This window comes from Halichoerus grypus, chromosome 10, assembly GCF_964656455.1.
Source record: "Halichoerus grypus chromosome 10, mHalGry1.hap1.1, whole genome shotgun sequence".
NCBI lineage: Eukaryota > Metazoa > Chordata > Mammalia > Carnivora > Phocidae > Halichoerus > Halichoerus grypus.
Window position 1 is genome coordinate 105361702 of NC_135721.1, and position 17820 is coordinate 105379521.

General features: G+C 38.8%; 1 protein-coding gene across 5 annotated transcripts in view; it reads right to left on the reverse strand.

The window, feature by feature from the left end:
* The window catches only part of PLCB1 (phospholipase C beta 1), a 663588-nt gene that overhangs the window by 184393 nt on the left and 461375 nt on the right, over nt 1-17820 (reverse strand). For all 5 annotated transcript variants that reach the window (XR_013441954.1, XM_036122370.2, XM_036122371.2 and 2 more), the window contains exon 9: nt 16568-16734. Coding sequence is in view for 4 of the 5 variants with exons in the window: in XM_036122370.2 (XP_035978263.1) it covers nt 16568-16734 (167 nt within the window). In the remaining variant the exon portion in view is untranslated. The remainder of the gene's footprint in view (nt 1-16567; nt 16735-17820) is intronic.

A 17820-nucleotide genomic window follows, 5' to 3' on the forward strand; every position in this document is an offset into this window, starting at 1 on the left:
AGGTTGGAAAAAAATTTCTTTTAAATTTTTGTGGGAAAATTTGCTTCATTGTCTTTTAGCTTCTAGTGTGGCTATTAAGAGGTTTGAAGACAGGGTGCCTGGGTGGCTCAGTTGGTTGAGCGACTGTCCCGAACAAGACCATGATTGGGACAGAGAAAGAGAACGCACCAGAGAGAGAGAGAGCGGGAGCATGATCACAGTCCTACACCAAGTGTTTTTAACAGTGACGAAGAACGATACAGATACAGGGAGTATGAGAAAGAGGCTATGAGCGCCACAGAGCAAGTCGAGAGAAAGAAGAACGACACAGAGAAAGACGGCACAGAGAGAAAGAGGAAACCAGACACAAGTCATCTCAAGGTAATAGTAGACATTGCCATGAAAGTGAAGAAGGAGACAGTCACAGGAGACACAAGCACAAAAAATCTAAGAGAAGCAAAGAAGGAAAAGAAGCTGGCAATGAGCCTGCCCCTGAACAGGAGAGCACCGAAGCTGCACCTGCGGAATAGGCATGGCTATGACCTTTTGTGTATATTAGGGCCAGAAGTGTACCATAAATCTTGTTATTTTTCTGGATAATGTAAGAAATTTACCTTTAATCTTGTTATGTTAGTATGAAAAGTTAACTTTTTTCTCAAAATAAAAGAGTGAATTTTTCATGTTAAAAAAAAAAAATGCTCAGGGCATGATCCCAGGGTCTTGGGATCGAGCCCTGCATTGGGCTCCCCGCTCAGCGGGGGGTCTGCCTCTCCCTCTGACCCTCTTCCTTCTCATGCTCTCTGTCTCTCATTCTCTCTCTCTCAAATAAATAAATAAAATCTTTAAAAAAAATAGGTTTGAAGACTTACTGATTCACCATCCTTAAAACAGTTATGTGGCCTATTTAAAAAAAATTGTTTATTTTTCTTTCTGGAAATTTCTAGTCTCTTATTAAGTCCCAGTTTCCTGAAATTTTGCAACACTGTGCTTTGGTATAGGTTTATCTTTATCTTCTGTGCTGGGCACTCTTTGACCCCTTTTTGTATGAAAGCTATTGTCCTTTTATTTGAAGGATTTCATGAATTATCTTTATGATAATTACCTCTTTTCTCTCTTTCTGGAACATTATTTGGGCAAATTTTGCATTTTAATATATCCTCTCTCCTATTTTTAATTTTATTTCTTTGTTCTACTTTCTGGGAGATTTCCTCAGCTTTTTTCCCAACACTTCTTTTAGTGTTTTGTTTCTCCTGCTTTTTTTTCAATATCTAAGAGACAGTTTGTGTTCTCTGACATTTCTTTAAAAAATAGCATTGTGTTCTTTTTCAATAGTGCAATATGTTCTGTTATCTTTCTAAGGATATAAATAATATATGTATATTTAAAGTTTTTCTTCTCACTACATAACCTTTGTTTTGTCCAAAGTTAATATTTTCCTTATTTCCACTTTTTAAAAAAAATATTTATTTATTTGAGAGAGAGAGAGAGTGTGAGCGAGAGAGAGAGAGGGAGAAGGAGCAGGGGGAGGGGGAGAGGGAGCGGGAGAAACAGATTCCCTGCTGAGCAGGGAGTGGGACATGGGGCTCAATCCCAGGACTCCAGGATCATGACCTGAGCTGAAGGCACAGCCTTAACTGACTGAGCCACCCAGGTACCCTTCCTTATTTCTACTTAAAAAAAAAAAAAGGTTTTTCTCATATGTCTAGTAATTTTTAGTTTTCTGTTCATATTTCAAATTGGTAAACTAAAAAGTTTGGTTGCATTTTTGAATGCATCTGGATAACTGACTATAAATTGAAAATAAATTGTCATTGTAGAGGGATCAGTCTTTGTCTCTTTGGAGCAACCCCTAATGTCAGTATATTTAAGTCTTCCATCTTGGGCTGATCAGAGTCCTGAGAGAAGATCTGTTTAATCACTTGCCAGGAGAGTGCAGGCCTGGAGGCCAGCATTCCAGAGCACATGGGGAAAGAAGGATGGAGGACTCAGCACTCAGTACGTTTATGCATACATAAAATATGTAACTTTATTTCCTTGCTTTCAGTGTGGTAGCCCTGCCTTCACTTGGGACTGTGTCATCTTCAGACCCTCTTTATTCTTCTCTCCAGAGAGTAAACCTTTAGTCGTTATCCAGGTGGGAGTTCTGACTATTCCTTAAACAATAGTCAACTAGTCCTCCTTATTTTAGGCTATACCTCTAAACCCACTTCCAGATGAACCTAAGATCATCAATTTTTAAGACTTTTAAGGGTTCATGGAATAACTCAGATTGGTCCCCAGCTTTTCACATAGCAGATCTATGATCAGTTTTGTTAAAACTGTTAGAGCTGTAAGCATATAGCTAGCTGCCAACATTGTGTAATTATTGTCCCTTAACCTGTTGTTTCCACCCTTGCCAGATTATGCCCTTAAAAAATATTTCCTTTAATGCAATTTTAGTTGGTTTAAAGAGAATTTAATTTAGATGAATATATTCAGACCATAATATTTCTCCTGATATTCCATGATTTTTCTACTACACCAGACTGCAGAGTTTTTAAGTTTAAAAATTCAGATTTCACATGCTTTATTGCTTGATCTTATTATTTTTAGGTAAAATTGAATCAGATGGGAGGAACTGAAGCTCTTCTGTCATAGACCTACTTTGGCTGGTCAGAGACTTCTCATGGGTCTCCTTGGTTTTCTTTTAGTTATGTCTTTCTAGTGAAGAGTAAGCAGTGACTCATACCTCATCACAGAGAGCCCTAGATGGGTCATTTGTCGGCCAGGTTTTTCCCAGGTAGAGCGCAGTCAGGGTCACAGAAGCAGTTTGAGCTCTCAGGTACTTACCAGCTGGAAAGGTGCTTGGTCCCCTTGGTTTCCTTTGCCAACCTCACAAGGCTGCTGGCGTGGAACAGGTAGGGGAGTGTGTGTAAGTAGATGTCAATGTCCACACGTTTCTAAGGCAGTCATGACAGAGACAAGCTGGCCTTTCATTTTATGAGTACCAGTGAATTGTCCAACTCCCCTTATGGTGGTCCTGGGATGTGTCCCTCATGATTTCATTCAGTCAGAAGAAGATACAACCAGATTTAATTTGATTTAATGTAATTCTATTTCCCAAGTCTCTCATGTAAAATTACAATTTGAGTTCAAAGCACTACCTGAGAAATTAAATCTAAAAAAAATATTTAAGGAGACTTCTGGAACTAAATTCTAAGGCAGCCAAAATAAATTGCACATTCAATTCTGGGGTAGTTGGGAGTATTTAACAGATGAGAGATTTCCTCTCTTCCTTTCCAAGTCCTCTCACCCTTCTCCAGTACACATGGCAACAAAATGTTCTAACTTTGCCTCAGGGAAGGGAGGGGTGGCAGAGAAGGGAGAACTAAAGGACATCTTTTCTTCCTGGTTCTGAGGGCACTCTTTGCCTAAGACTTCATTGTCCCAAGTCTAGGGGAATTTTCAGACAAGTATGATGTCCTGAAGTGAGAAGGCTGTGACTCCTTTCCCTGGAGATGTTCCAGAAAGTTCCAAGCTCTGATATTCCCCAGTGGCCAGAAAAGGCAGAACAGTTTTATTTTTATTTCTTCCCTCTGACTAGCCCCTGGCAGAAGCACTAATCAGATAGCATTAAATGTCTGAAGCCATCAAAAGAGACCAGAAAGAGGGGACTAGGATAATCCAGAATAGGGCAAATCAATTCTTAAAACAGTAGAAGAGTTGATTGTCATTACATTGCAATGACCAGTTACCCGCCCTGTCAATGCCCTCTCTTAGCTTCTTTGTTCAGCTCTGGTAGAATTTCTTTTTAAATTCACAAGTAAGCAGTATATCTGAAATAAATCCATAGGCCCTCATCTTCTACCTATAAGCTTACAAAAGTGACTTTTGATAAGGCCAGGAAACACAAGCTAATGTTCTTCTGCACACCAAGACTGCTGAGCCTGGTGGTGAGTCCTAAGCCCCATACTTTCTCAAGATACTTTTTAGGAGCTGCATGACCAGGGGAAGAAAAAAGTACAGCAGGGCTGCTCAAAAGCTGATCTCTAAATAGAATTCATGGCACATTACTAAGGTGCCATGAAAGTCCCACCGTCAGGCTCTTTTCTGTTGAGTTTGTGTTTTTTACCAGGATGGTTACCTTGGCAATGACCCCATCATGGCATCAAAGCACTGCCATGGAACTGTTCCTGAGCTAGTCCTAAAAGCAGATGGAAGGTGACGGCAGCAAAGGGCTCAAGAAAAAAGTTATGCCATGGAGCTTCAAGGAAAGAAAATGTAATGGCTGTATTTACAAAAAAAAATTTTTTTTTTTTCCTAATGGATTCTGACTTGAAAGGAAATATTTTATATAAGTGCAAGCAGGATATGGAAGGAAGAAAGAGAACCAGCCTTTGAAGAGCTTCTTGAATTGAATCTATTTCCAGCATATTATTTCACAAAACTTTCTGTACTGTTTAGTGTATGCAAATATTAACTCATTTCATCCTCATGATAACTCTATGAAGTGGGTAATACTTTTATGTCTAATTTATCAATGAAAAACCTGAGGCACGTAGCTTGCCTAATGTCACACAGCTTACAAGTGGTTAAAATGGGATTGGAACCCATGTAGTCAGGCTTTGTGTTCCGTGCTATTAACAACTATGCTATCCTGCTGTAGAAGACACCATATGTAATCTGGGAGAAGGTAAATAATGACAATAATCATCATCATCATCATCATAATCATTGGAAAAGGAGCTACCCTCACTTGAGCACTGACCATGTGCTAGGCACAGAAATCCTATGAGAAAAATCCCATCCCATTTTCAGTTGAACAAACTGAAGCTTAGAGAGGTAAGTAGCTTGTTTGAGGTCACAGGGATACACAGCGTGAGTGCTGGATCTGGAGCCCATGGTGGGGCAATGGAGAGAGACAGATGGTGGTGAGTACGACTGATGCTGTTTATCCACATAATTTTCCCAGCACTGGTCTGGATGAGGGACACAGATGATGAAAAGGAGAGGGTCTTGCCTCCATGGCAGTTAGCTTTAATCTGGACACCCTTGGATTAGTCCTAAAAATAGCCCTGAATGTGACCAAGGAAGAGTTTTTTTTTTTTCTTCCATGATTTACTTATCTCTCTAAAACATATGACTTTAATCTGTTAAAAGAAGCTGGGCTCAGGCAGGACAAGTGACCCATGTGGCAGAGGCAGGAGGATTATTAGCTCTTTGATTCGGATTTGTTTATCAAGGTCTAAAATTCTTTTCCAGACTTCATTTACATTCTAATCTCTGCAAGTGATTTAAAGGTGTCCTCTAGCATTTTTATTCTCCAATTCATGAGTCTAACTTTAAGGAAGAAAAATAAAATACAGCAGGAAACCTGTGATGCCAACGTGAGGACCAGAGAAATGCTAAACAGAAGATGTGACATTATTTTGTGGGTTAGGCAAAAATAAATAAATTAAATAAATAAATAAATAAATAAATAAATAAATAAAATACAGGTTAGCTTAAAAAAAAATAAAAATAGCCAAACACATGCAAATAACATCTTTCATAGCCTGCAGGCACAGAGAAATTTCTACAAATTCAGTCTTGGAAGACAGATGGCCTATAAATCCACACAAAGTCATTGCACAGGGGAGATGGGCAAACTGGACAATATGTCTGCCAGCTAGCATGGCCACCAGCCTCATTCTGTGGAGCCAAATGCCAATTAGGCAGGATCTGGCCCTCAAATGCTCAGATGTCACTGGGATTAGGTGGTTAAGAATCCATTCTTCATAATTCAATCCCCACTCTTCATGTCATGATACCAGAGCATGTTGGAATGCGACTGGTCCAATGGCTTAACACCTCCCAAATCACTTCCAAGCACAGCACAGAAAAGCTATTCCCTTGGTTCATGTTGCTGTAACCCTTACATGACTTCTACTAGGCCAGCTCAGAGAAAGTAAGTGCAGATGGCTTGACTATCCCATGGCTCACCGAAATCTGTTTGTCTGCTTTCAGAAGTCATCTATGAAATGTCCCTTTTCCAAGAAACTTTGCTCGGGTACAAACTTTCCTATGACACTTGCCAACTAACTGCTTTTGTAGAGTATATGAACTTGGCTGGTTTCTTTATCTGTTTATTTTTCAACCCTGGAGTCCATGTTACAGATTCTTATTCCATCTCCATTGCAAATCTGTTCTATTGCCATAAGTATATAAAATTCAGGTCCACAATATTGTGTGATAATGTCCACGGAATGACCACATGCTCGTCTCAAAAGCCTCTGCAGGTGAACCTCTCACCCAGCTGTCATGGCTTTCTGTGTCCCTGAAATTTCTCTTGCACTCAGTTGAACTTCTTGATATGGCTTGTGTGAAAGTTCTTAATGATAACACCTAACTGAGTTAACACTTTCCCTTTATCAAAGTGTTCTCACATCTGTGAGTTTATTTACTCCTCACTGTTCTGTTTGGTAAGTAAGACAAAGTTTTAGTATTTAACATGACAGATAAACAAACAAGCTCTGTCCCAATGAGATTAATCTACAGTCCTTTAAAATGGATGTGGCAAGGTAAGGACAGAATCCATATTAGAATCTTAATCTCTTTGTTTGTTCGTTTTTGTTTGTTTGTTTGTTTTACAGAACTGTATTGTATTTATTGAAAAAAAAATCCCTGAACAAGTGGACCCACGCAGTTCAAACCCGTGTCTTTCAAGGGTCAACTGTATATATCTTCTTTACCCTAGAACCTTGAGCTCTTAAACACAGGCTTGGAGTCTTTGCATCAGAGTTATGTAGGTACTGATATATTGTTAAGGATTAGAGGTTCTCAGAGGGATGGGAACAGTTTGTTGCATTTATTAGTGCATTGTCATATTGCTCTAACAGAGGAGACCCTTTACAATGGTTCTTGACCATAAGGCAAAGGAGGCAAAATGTTCTAGATTCTTAACCAGAATGTTATGTTCCATGGTCAGACTCAACATTGGCTTTCTAAGTGCCAGGACCAAACCTTACTTTCATTTATATCTCTTCCAGTGTCTAGCATAAAGGCAGACCCAGAATATGTGCTCACTAATGGTTTCTGATGAGTTCCTTGGAGGATATTATCTCTTAGTGCTTTAAATGTCTCAGCAGTCCTGAAATACAGCTCGAATGTCACTTTCCTCTTTGAAAGGCTTCCCTTCTTAAAGCAATTCCCAACACTCCCTAGAACCTTAATAAATAAGGTTCCCTTCCCTTCAAGATTCCCTAGCACACAAAGGACACTTAACAGATACTGGGTAAATGAATTATTGTTTGTATTGTATTATTGTATTATAGTTATTTGTATATATCATTTCCCCTCCAAGTTATAGTCTCCTTAACGGAGACTTTTTCTTGATTTTGTTCCATTTCTTTGTAGTTCTTAAGCCAGGTGGGCAATATATATTTGTTAGATTAAAATGTCCATGCAATTAAGTCAAGTATGTGTCAGAATAAAGAAAAGAGTTCAGTGAGGATCAAGTACCTTGGAGGAGTTCTCCTTTGAGATGTGGAGGGGGCTGGAAGTGCCTGAGGATTAATGCTTCCTAAAAGCATCTGCAGTGACTATGGTTGGGAAACTTCTAGAATTCACCCCCGGACTGAGCTCCAGTTATGCACATGGATAACTCACTTGTTTCACAACCTTATTAGCTGCCTTCCCTTCCTTATTCTCACTTTCTATTGGATCATCTCTCAAACTCTTTGCACTTGAATTCTCCCAGAGTTGGCTCCTGGGAGAACCCAAGCAAAGACAAATAGAGACATTAGTAAGAAGCATCTTTTTTATTTTCTACATGTAAGGTAGAGTGTTAGGTGAGAAGGTTGATTTTGTCCATCATCCTCAGTTAAGGCTTCATCTTAAAATAATGTTCTCTCTATTCTGTTTTGCTTTCACACTGGAGTCCTGGAGACCAGGGTGATTCAGAGCTAACACAGAGTTCCTAGAATCTCTATAATGAATTAATGAAATTATTGGCCATTCTCAGCTTCCTGACATTATTTCACCTGTGGCTGTGGCACACTACTCAGATGGTAAGTGTTAGGGTAAATGGTCCACATCTCACCTCATCTGGGTCCCTTGTAGACACGGTTTGTTTTCCCTGGAGTTGGTTCACTCTGCATTTGATCTCTCTCTCCCACTGATTTGGTGCAAGATCAACTATTAACCATAGTAGACTATGGGTATTGCAGATGTTGGGGGCCAAATGTGTGTGACATTGGGGCCTTTCTCCAGGACAGTGTACCTGCCAGGCTGTTCGTTTTATTTTTATTTTTTTATTTTTTTAAAGATTTTATTTATTTGACAGAGAGAGACACAGCGAGAGAGGGAACACAAGCAGAGGGAGTGGGAGAGGGAGAAGCAGGCTTCCTGGCGAGCAGGGAGCCCGATGCGGGGCTCGATCCCAGGACCCTGGGATCATGACCTGAGCCAAAGGCAGACGCTTAAGGACTGAGCCACCCAGGCGCCCCCAAGCTGTTCCTTTTAACTGAGACATAGTCCCCTGCTGAGAAGGGGAAATGTGTCATAGTCAGCAACTGGTGATGTCATGTTCTGATGGGAGGTTACATCTGGGGAAAGTAGCCATTATTTGCTTTGTCCCGACAGTTCTCAGATGAAATGGCAAAGCACCTGGGGAAGGAACAGTCAGCTGAGGGAAAGAGGTTTTAACAAAACTCAGCAGTCTGGGGTGGATTCAGCTATGAAACTCACTTCTCCACACCTTGGAACTGGCATTTGACTTACTCTTTTACTCTTTATATTTTTCCTGACTGGTTGTTTTCTGAACAAAGGCCACTTCAGTTGTGAATGGACATGGCTGTGACTTTCTGGCTAGAGCTGTGCTTCTCGGCAGATACTGAGGTCACTGAAAGAAAGTCTGGAGGAGGAAAAAAAACCCAGGCCTCCTGGGCCAGACATATGCCTCTCCTCAAGCCTCTGCCTCCTGGGAAAAAGGAAATGCAATCAAGGAAGGGAAAAGGGAAGCAAGTTACCAAGTCAACTAATGAACAATGGACTCATAATGGCTATCTTGAAACAAGTTTTTTTTTTTTCCCATTTTAGCCACTCTGAAATACAGAGAAGTCTATGAACATATGAAACACATAGTCAAGAGGAGCTTGGAATATACTCACAGATGATAATGTCATTCTTCTGTGACCTTCCACACAGGCTGGAAAGTCAATAGGTGGAGTTTAAATGGGATCTTAATCAATAAATACTAGAGTGGCTTTTCAGCCACTTTCCCAGTGTAGTAACTTAATTAAGGCATGAAAAGAACTGGCTACGTCATCCAGTTTGCATCTGCCTTTGTCTTTTGGGAAGAAAATCTATTTCATTTGAGTTGCCTCTGTACATTCATTTCAATTCTTTTATCTTCTTGTACTGCTACACATTCTCTATAAGAATATGTAAATGGATGCCATCTTAATTGCGAAGCAGATCTTTAAACCAGTCAATATGTCCTCCAGATGAGTGTTTTTTAAACTGAGCATCCTGAATCTCCTGGGGTTTTGCCAGAAGTGCCTGCAGAGAATGAGGTGGAGAGGGAGTCAGCTACATGTCAGGGCCCCCCTCTCTTCAACCAAAAGCGTGCTTTAAAAGGTTTTTCCTACACATTGGCCTTTCCAATGAGACTTTCTTAGAAGAAACAAACACAAATAAAATAGGTGATATCAAGGACAGGTTTGAAAAATGACTTTTGTGAATGCCAACTTCTAAAGAATTGATTTGTATTTCTTTTCTCAGTAAGTCCGGATGGAGGGCCCCAAGTGGGGGTCTGGAGTAAGAGGGAGGTCTGGGGTACAGAAAATATGGTTCCAGTCTTGATGTTGTCACTTCCTTAGCTGCCTCTTCTGAGAGTTTGGGCTAAATGGCTAGGTCCCTTGTAGACAGGAGAGCCCATGATTTGAGGCCACTGCCCAGGCTTTTGTGAATGGTAACAACAAAGACATTTATGTGATAGTTCAGAAAGGATGAGCCATGGGACTGCCTCTTTCCATGTTTTTTCTCTCAATGCTCACTTCTGATTCTGTTAGGGCCACTTATGAAAAGTGCTAATCTTAGTTTGGGTTCTTTTAAAAGTAGGCTTTGAGACAAGGATTTGAGTGCCAGTAACTTGTTTGGGAGGCAACCCCAGGAAATAACAGTAGAGGAATACCGAAATGAGAAGGGAAGGAAAGGTGGCCTAGTAAAGGGAACATTATCAAGCAAGTTACAGTTGTGGGCAACTCTAGGGAAAGTCCTAGATTGTAGTGGAGCTGTTGACTGTGTTGGAACAATGAGTGCCAAGGGACATGGGAAGAGCCCCTAGGTCTGCTAGTGTTGGTATCATCCCATTTTACAGAGGAGGAACCTGAAGCTCAGGCAAGTCATTTGCCTGAGGTTAACTGGCTTAACCATTAACACTTTTCCTCTTCCTTTAATTATAGCATGTTTGATTTCTCAAGGAAAAACAGCAGACATTAATAAAAATAATCATGTTTTTTTATAACTTCTACCTCCTAACCAGAAATGGTGCTGGGAAATTAATGATTTTTTAAAAAAATCTACAGGGAAATTAAATGACGAAGTAAGTAGTAAAATTCCAGTGTAAATCTTCACATTTTTAACTATAACTCCATTTTAATAAAAATATTTATAAAAGAATTGAGTCAGAAACGAACATTTGTGCACACATAGGACTGGCCATATTTTTTCAGTCTTCATCATCAAATGATTCTAATTTCCTACTAATTGCAATAAGTTAAATAAGCCTCTCAGCCAAGAGACAGCAACATTCAGGAATGCCTTGGCCCAGTGCCGTGAATCACACTTCCAGATCCATAAATGATTTGAAATAATTTGGCATAAATACAAATGACCACTTTTCAACAGTGCAAGTCAACAAAGGTTTTGCAGGCAGCAATAAATACATGCAACCTTCCTATCATGAGCAACTTACTTAATTCTCCCAGCAACTCTCTCAGGGAATTTTTTTCAAAAAATGAGAAAACGAAGGGGTGGGACGGGTCAAAGAGGTTAAATGGCTTCCTAAGGTGAAGTAAACAGTGGGGATGAATTGTTGATTTCTGACCCAGGTTTAGTGGGACCAGCTGTTTTTATCTGCCTGGGGAGGCCATTGTTGCTCCTTTTGGGAAGCACATCTGGACTGAATTTCAGGGGACCACCTCCCTGCCACTGTCAGTCTAAACCACGTGGTTTAGGTAGTGGTCTCCTCACTGGCTCTAGGGAGAGTCATGTGACCTAAGTCTGTCCACTTACTACTTCTGTTCTCCAGGCCACAACGATTCTCTTTCAGCAGTGGCCTTGTGTGACTTAAGCCAGGCTTGGGTCTCTGGTATTTTTGATGGAAATATGAGTAAAAATAATGTCAATATTGGAGCTGCTGGTGGCTTTCTTGTTACGTTAGGAGAGTCTGTCCAAGCCAGTATATTATACCCGGTACAGAGAAAATGATGGGAGATGAAGAAAGACAATTCTTGATGACATCATTTGAGCCCCTGGATATAGTCAGGCCTGAAATCATTAATACCTTGCAGCGTAAACCCTGACAGTGTTGTTGTTTTTAAATTTTATTTTTTGTAGTGCAAGTGCCTGACTTAAGCTCTGATTGCTGAGGCATCCATTCCAAAAAGGCATCCACTTCAGAGACAACTATCTTGAATAAACACATTGCCAGCCACATGGCTAGATAGGGAGCCAGGCCTCCTCCCCACACTGAGACTCCTTTGATTTAGAAAGTTTGGTTTACTTCAGTAACTGGCCATTTGGGCCACTCGTCTTCTCTCTTGCTGCTCTTATGTTTTTATGTTTCACCAATAAAGAATGATTCCATGAAACCCTAAACACGCACCCTCAACAGAACCCAGGCTTGTGAGCGTCTTCCCTTTCTCTCTCTTTCTCTCTCTACAAGTGACCTCGCTGTGTGACCCCAGGTGCGCTGAGTAGTTTCCAGGTCTTGTAAGTAATAAACATCTATTTTTTTCCAAGTTACATGGTGGTTGATGAAGGGCATCTTGCAATCATAATAAGAACCACAAGGGTCGGTCTAACAACATTGGTTATTGATAAGCTGAGACCAACACAAAACACTCCCTGACTTTTTGCTCATATGCACCAATACATTTCTTTCTGTGCTTCAGTTTGAGTTAAGCTTCTGTCCTTTTTCTACTGAAGGAGTGTCACCTAATAGTACAGTTGGCAAGACTCTCAAGTCCAGTGCTGTCTCTAGCACACTCTGTCTTGCCATTGACAATAATGGTATAATATAGTTCAATCGTGTAAGTATTTAAAATATATATCTTGAAAAAGCAATAGGTTTTTCTACTGATGTAATGATTAGCGTAGGTCTATTTGAAGCAAAAATGCTTGCTATACCTCAACTTCTATTTGCTTTGCTTAAAACCAAAACAATTTGCTATTGTATTTTGAGTTCATTTCAACTATTTATTAATTCATTGAGTACTGATCAAATACTAAAAGAGATGATACAGTTTCATCTTGATGATTTAATTGCAACAAAGTGGGGAAGCTTTTGTACAACACACCTTATAAAAATTTAAGAGGAAGAACTGATGAAAAAAAAAAGGAACATAGCTTGAAACATCTGCTAATATCATAATCTGCTATATTAATTCAATTGCTTAACAAATCCTCATGAACACTTGCTCTTCACAGAAAAATAAAAATGTGATCAGACTCAAATGTCTTCTCTGGGTTTGGTTTTTTAAGAATGAATTTTGGCTTCTTTTTCAGACAGAAGAGTTCAATCTAATCTGTAGTCTGTTAACTAAGGCATCAATTTATTCTTTTTCATGCTAATTTTACTCATTGCCTTCCTTCTCAAAGGTGTAAGTGATTAAAAAAACCAAACAAACTCTGTTTGGGAGACAATAGTCTTGAAACTGACATTCAGGACCCTTTGGTTTGGAAGAGGCCGGGGTCATCGTGTATTCCTGTGTTAAACATGGTTTAGCATTATGCATTTTTTTCCAGTGCAAACAACATGATGGACCAAAGCATTTTGCAATGTGTGATTTTTCAATCATAAAAATAAACTAAACTCCGTTGAGAATAGTATTTTCTGCAACAAGATTTAAACTTTTTCTTTATGGAGCCCAAACGTGCACATTTGGCCCTTACACTGCACAGAAACCTTGTAATTATTTATAACCAATACATACAGCTTCAGAAACAGAAATTCCAGCATGGAAATGTGGCCAACCTGCCAATGACAGCAAGCCCACAAAGCATCAAAGTCTATCATCCCATCTGGATTTTCATTTCACACATCTATGTTTAGTTGACTAACCTATGGTCAGTTTAAGCATTTAGGCGTTTGACCATATTGAAAATTTTTCATTTAATTTTAGATTACCTCCTATGTAAAAATTATGTAAAGTGCATATGAAAACTAAACATTAGCATATGGCAACTTTGTGTAAAGTTTGTTTGTTTAACACCTACTTTAAAAAATAAGTTTCTTGATATCAGAGGATTTAGTTATATTATTATATATGTACATTATGGATGTATCTTATTCTTAGCATTTTATAACAAATAGAGGCAATATGGAAGTGTCTTTTTCAGATAACTGAAATTGAATTCGTGGGTCAATATAACCAATGCTTGTGCACACTTGAGGAACTAGTCAAAATGAAAGTAGCAGAAAAAATTATGTAATATACTGATTTCTATCTTATTTATTCTAAGTATATTTATTAATATAAGAATATTACACTGTAATATACTTATTATATCCTACTAATAGCCTACTTATTTCATTTTGTGTTTATTAATCAAAATGTATTAACTAGTTGGCTGAAAGTTAAAAACTGCTTTCTCAAAGAGCACCTTGGTATGAGACTTCAGGTAAGTGATTTGACCTCAAAATTTTGGTTTGCTTCTTTACAAAATGATAATGTACATTTTGAAAGTCACATAATGAATGAAAGCTAATTTCCTTGCAAATCCATACCAGTTGTCATATTGAAATTAAAGAATACTTTCTTAAATTGTACTTTGTTTGATTTTACTTGTAGTTATAATTAGAGAAGATATAAAAGAGAGTTTTTGAAAAAATCCTAAAGTCAAACATCAAATGTGAAGAGCAAAACCAAATTCAAAAACTGATTTTCATCTTTGGATAAAAAAATTATTAAAACTCATAATTACTAGCAAATTGAGGTTTAACCCAGCAATTTCTTAGTCCTACAAAGAAAGATTTCAAAATCGTTATCCTTTTGACAATGAAATAACAGTCAACACAATAAAACACTTTTCTTTAGTATCTTTGCTCACATAAACAGACCCAAAGCAGCAAACAAAATGACTCTCAAGTTCATTTTCTTTCAAGAGTTTTTGGGTTAAGAAATGAAATCTGTGATTTAAAAAAAATCACATCAGGGCCAACATGGAGGCTTATCATCAATATCATATTAAGTTGTAGAAAAATAAATGAAATTGGTATTTTATTTTATTTATTTAATTTTTTAAAAGATTCTATTTATTTATTTGAGAGAGAGAGAGAGCGAGAGAGAGCAAGAGAGAGAGCACAAGCCAAAGGGAAAGGCAGAGGGAGAAGCAGACTCCCCGCTGAGCAGGGAGCCTGATGCAGGACTTGACCCCAGGACTCTGGGATCATGACCTGAACCGAAGGCAGACGCTAAACTGACTGAGCCACCCAGGCGCCCCTGAAATTGGTATTCTAAACGTACCTGAAATTTGTGTGCCTGCTGTGATTATGAAATTCATACCTAGTATATCTATAAGATGGCATTAAATAAATTTGCAAATGCTAAGAGATATCATCTTAATTTCCATTAGAATCAAAATGGGTTCTGCCAGGGTTATAGAGTGTTACAATAATGTGTCACAAATTTCTCTTTGTATCCTCTACTGCCTTCAGGTAGTCAGAGTATGATGGATGGAGGTGTCATACTCCGGCTTAGGCATGGACCGTCCACAGTGTGGCGTGAAAAGTGGAGGGAGGGGCAAAGTTTAGGCTCTGAAGTGCCTCACTGGTTTCACAAAAGCTATTTGTTTCCTTTGTGTCATGGGCTGTTTTTAGAGGTCTTGTTGGATTTGTTATAACACTGTGTTAGTTATTTGTGGTGAAGTTCAGATTTCAAGTTGCCCCAGTAAAATCTGCAAGGAGTTACTCCCTGCATAACCCTAAGGAGAAATACCATCTCCGTGGCGCTGGGGACAGAAGGGTGTCAGGGGGGTGGGCCTGACAATGCCAACACACACCATTGGGTTGTCCATTCCCTTTGACTGATCTCATCTCCACGGCAGCAATAAGGATGATGATGACAACAAAGGCAAAGCCCTTGACCATGAAAATGAATAAAATCCAAAAAATTTCATCTGTAAATTTCCAACTAAAAACATGTATGATAAAGTTAATGGTAATATTTTACTTTTATACTTAATAGATTCATTTTTTTTTTCATTTAGACGACTGGTTCCAGAATAAATACAATGGGTTAAAAGATGTGTTAATCTACTTTTATGATAACCATACTTATAAATGACGATGAGCTTGCTAGAGCTATTTCTGTTACTTATGACCTGCCTGCATACTAACACACAAATTATTTTTTCTTAATGATTGGTTAGTTGCACTTCATTTTCCTCCCTGTGCAATATCTAGGCAATTTACAATAACATCAGTGATAAGACACCAGTTTTCTCAATGAAGATATTTCAGTCCAGGTGAGACATGGTCTTGTAGTAAAGAGGAAGCTGAAGAGCCAATTCAGGGATGTGATGCCACGTATGATTGAAAACTTCTAGCAAGTAAATCATCATGATCTTATTTTGGCAATTCATTTCTCCAGAATCAAAAACATAAATTTCCTAATAACTTCCAGGCAACTGAGAGCTGTCTTTCTGATATTAATTTTTAGACTAATAATTTTTTTCTAGAAACACTAATTTTTTTTTACATATAAAAGGCCAAATTTTATATTTTCCCAAGTGGAAAAATTCATCAATAGTGTAAACTAGAATAAAATAAGGATCTAATGGATTAAATATTCTCTTTGGTTTTAGAGATTTAGAAAAAGCTGTGGGTCATTTTACAGAACTTCTAGAAACAGAGACAAAAAGGCAAACTTTACATGTTCCTTTTTTTTGAGAGAGAGAGAGAATCTCAAGCAGGCTCCATACCCAGCATGGAGCCCAACATGGGGCTCGATCCCACAACCCTGAGATCATGACCTGAGCCAAAATCAAGAGTTGGACGCTTAACTGACTGAGCCACCAGGTGCCCCCCCAAAGGCAACCTTTAAGATAGGGAATTTCCTGTATGAGAAGTATGCATTCAGTCACTGCGTAAATTTAAGAGAAAACAAATGATTAGACATTTAAAAAAATACGTTATATGCATACATACACATAACAACAACAACAACAAAATCACGTGCCGAAGTCTAACTGAACCACTAGTGATTTAAGACAGAAAGGAAAGCAGGCATACAAATGTGGGAAACAGACCTAAACAATCCTTGATGTCGATACTTACCAGGGGGTGACCCATTCACAATTAGAAACCACAGCTTCCCTACAGTGTGGGGCAAAGTGGACTGACCTTTTTTGGCGAGGCTATTGTTGGGTTCATACTTCTCAATCAATACTTGGACTTGTTCTTGTTTTAAAGGTGGGTAAAGTATTTCATTTAGCCGGGGATCTCGCTGCTTAAGGTTGATAAAGTCCATCATCTGATCGACGGTAAGGTATGGTTTGCTTTTGGCACCACTAAAACCAATTAAAAACCAGAAATCAGAATATTTGTCCACCAAGTCTCATTCATATATTTGCATTTAACTATAGAGAAACAATATTGCCACACCTGGTAAGTGCATGCTAGATATCTGGACATTCCTATCTTATCCTGAAAACATGTGTTGCCCCATCACAGTTGCTGCATTCTATGGGATGCAAATATCTTTTGCAATCCCTGCCACTAAATCCCAATGCCCTTGAAGTATACCAGATGCATAAGAGAATCCACAGTAGGCAAACTTCGCATCTTGTGTGTAAAGATGCACCACTCTCAATTGAACATAGACGTATAGGTTGTTTTTGATTATGACACTAACCTTCTGGTTTAGTCATCAAATTCCCATATCCCACTTAATCATTTAGAGATGTATTTATTACTTATTACTAAAAAAAAGTAAACAACCTGGGTACATTTTTCTTTTCATTAAAGTTATGCTTCAGCAAAAATCTGTAAGTCTTCAACATAGCGTGATCCAAGCTTCCCGTTTCAAGCCTGACAACCCAAAGACAAGTTCAATGGTACAATTACTGCTGATGCTCAATACATTGTTGATAGCAATGAGCATCACAAAGTGGGTATATCCAGTGTCATTCTTAGCACTGTTGGCCTGTCTTCCACATAAAAAATCCTTATTTTGTTGATATATTTTGGATTGATTTTCTGTCATCATGTAGATTTCAGTGAACTAGGAAAGGTGAATTGCTACTGCCCTGCATTTGCCCTGGTGTTTTGGTTTGTTTCTTTTCTTTTTCTCATTCTTTTTTTTTTTTTTTCCAAAGGAATGTCTATATATTTTCTAAAATAAAAGCAAATGACTTTCAGCTGGGAGGGTTCTTAGCAATCCAGAGTTTTCATTTCACTAATGCGTGTCCGAGGCGTAACCTGACTGGTACCCTGGTCAGAGCTCTTCCTGCATCATGAGTCTACCTCCACGGAGCCAAGATGCTCTACTCTAGCCATAATCTTCAAACCACACAGAGCTCCCCGGGGATACTAAAACACCAACACCCAGCAACAAATCATAGCAAACATCCACTCATTAAAAGCAGTGGTTGAAC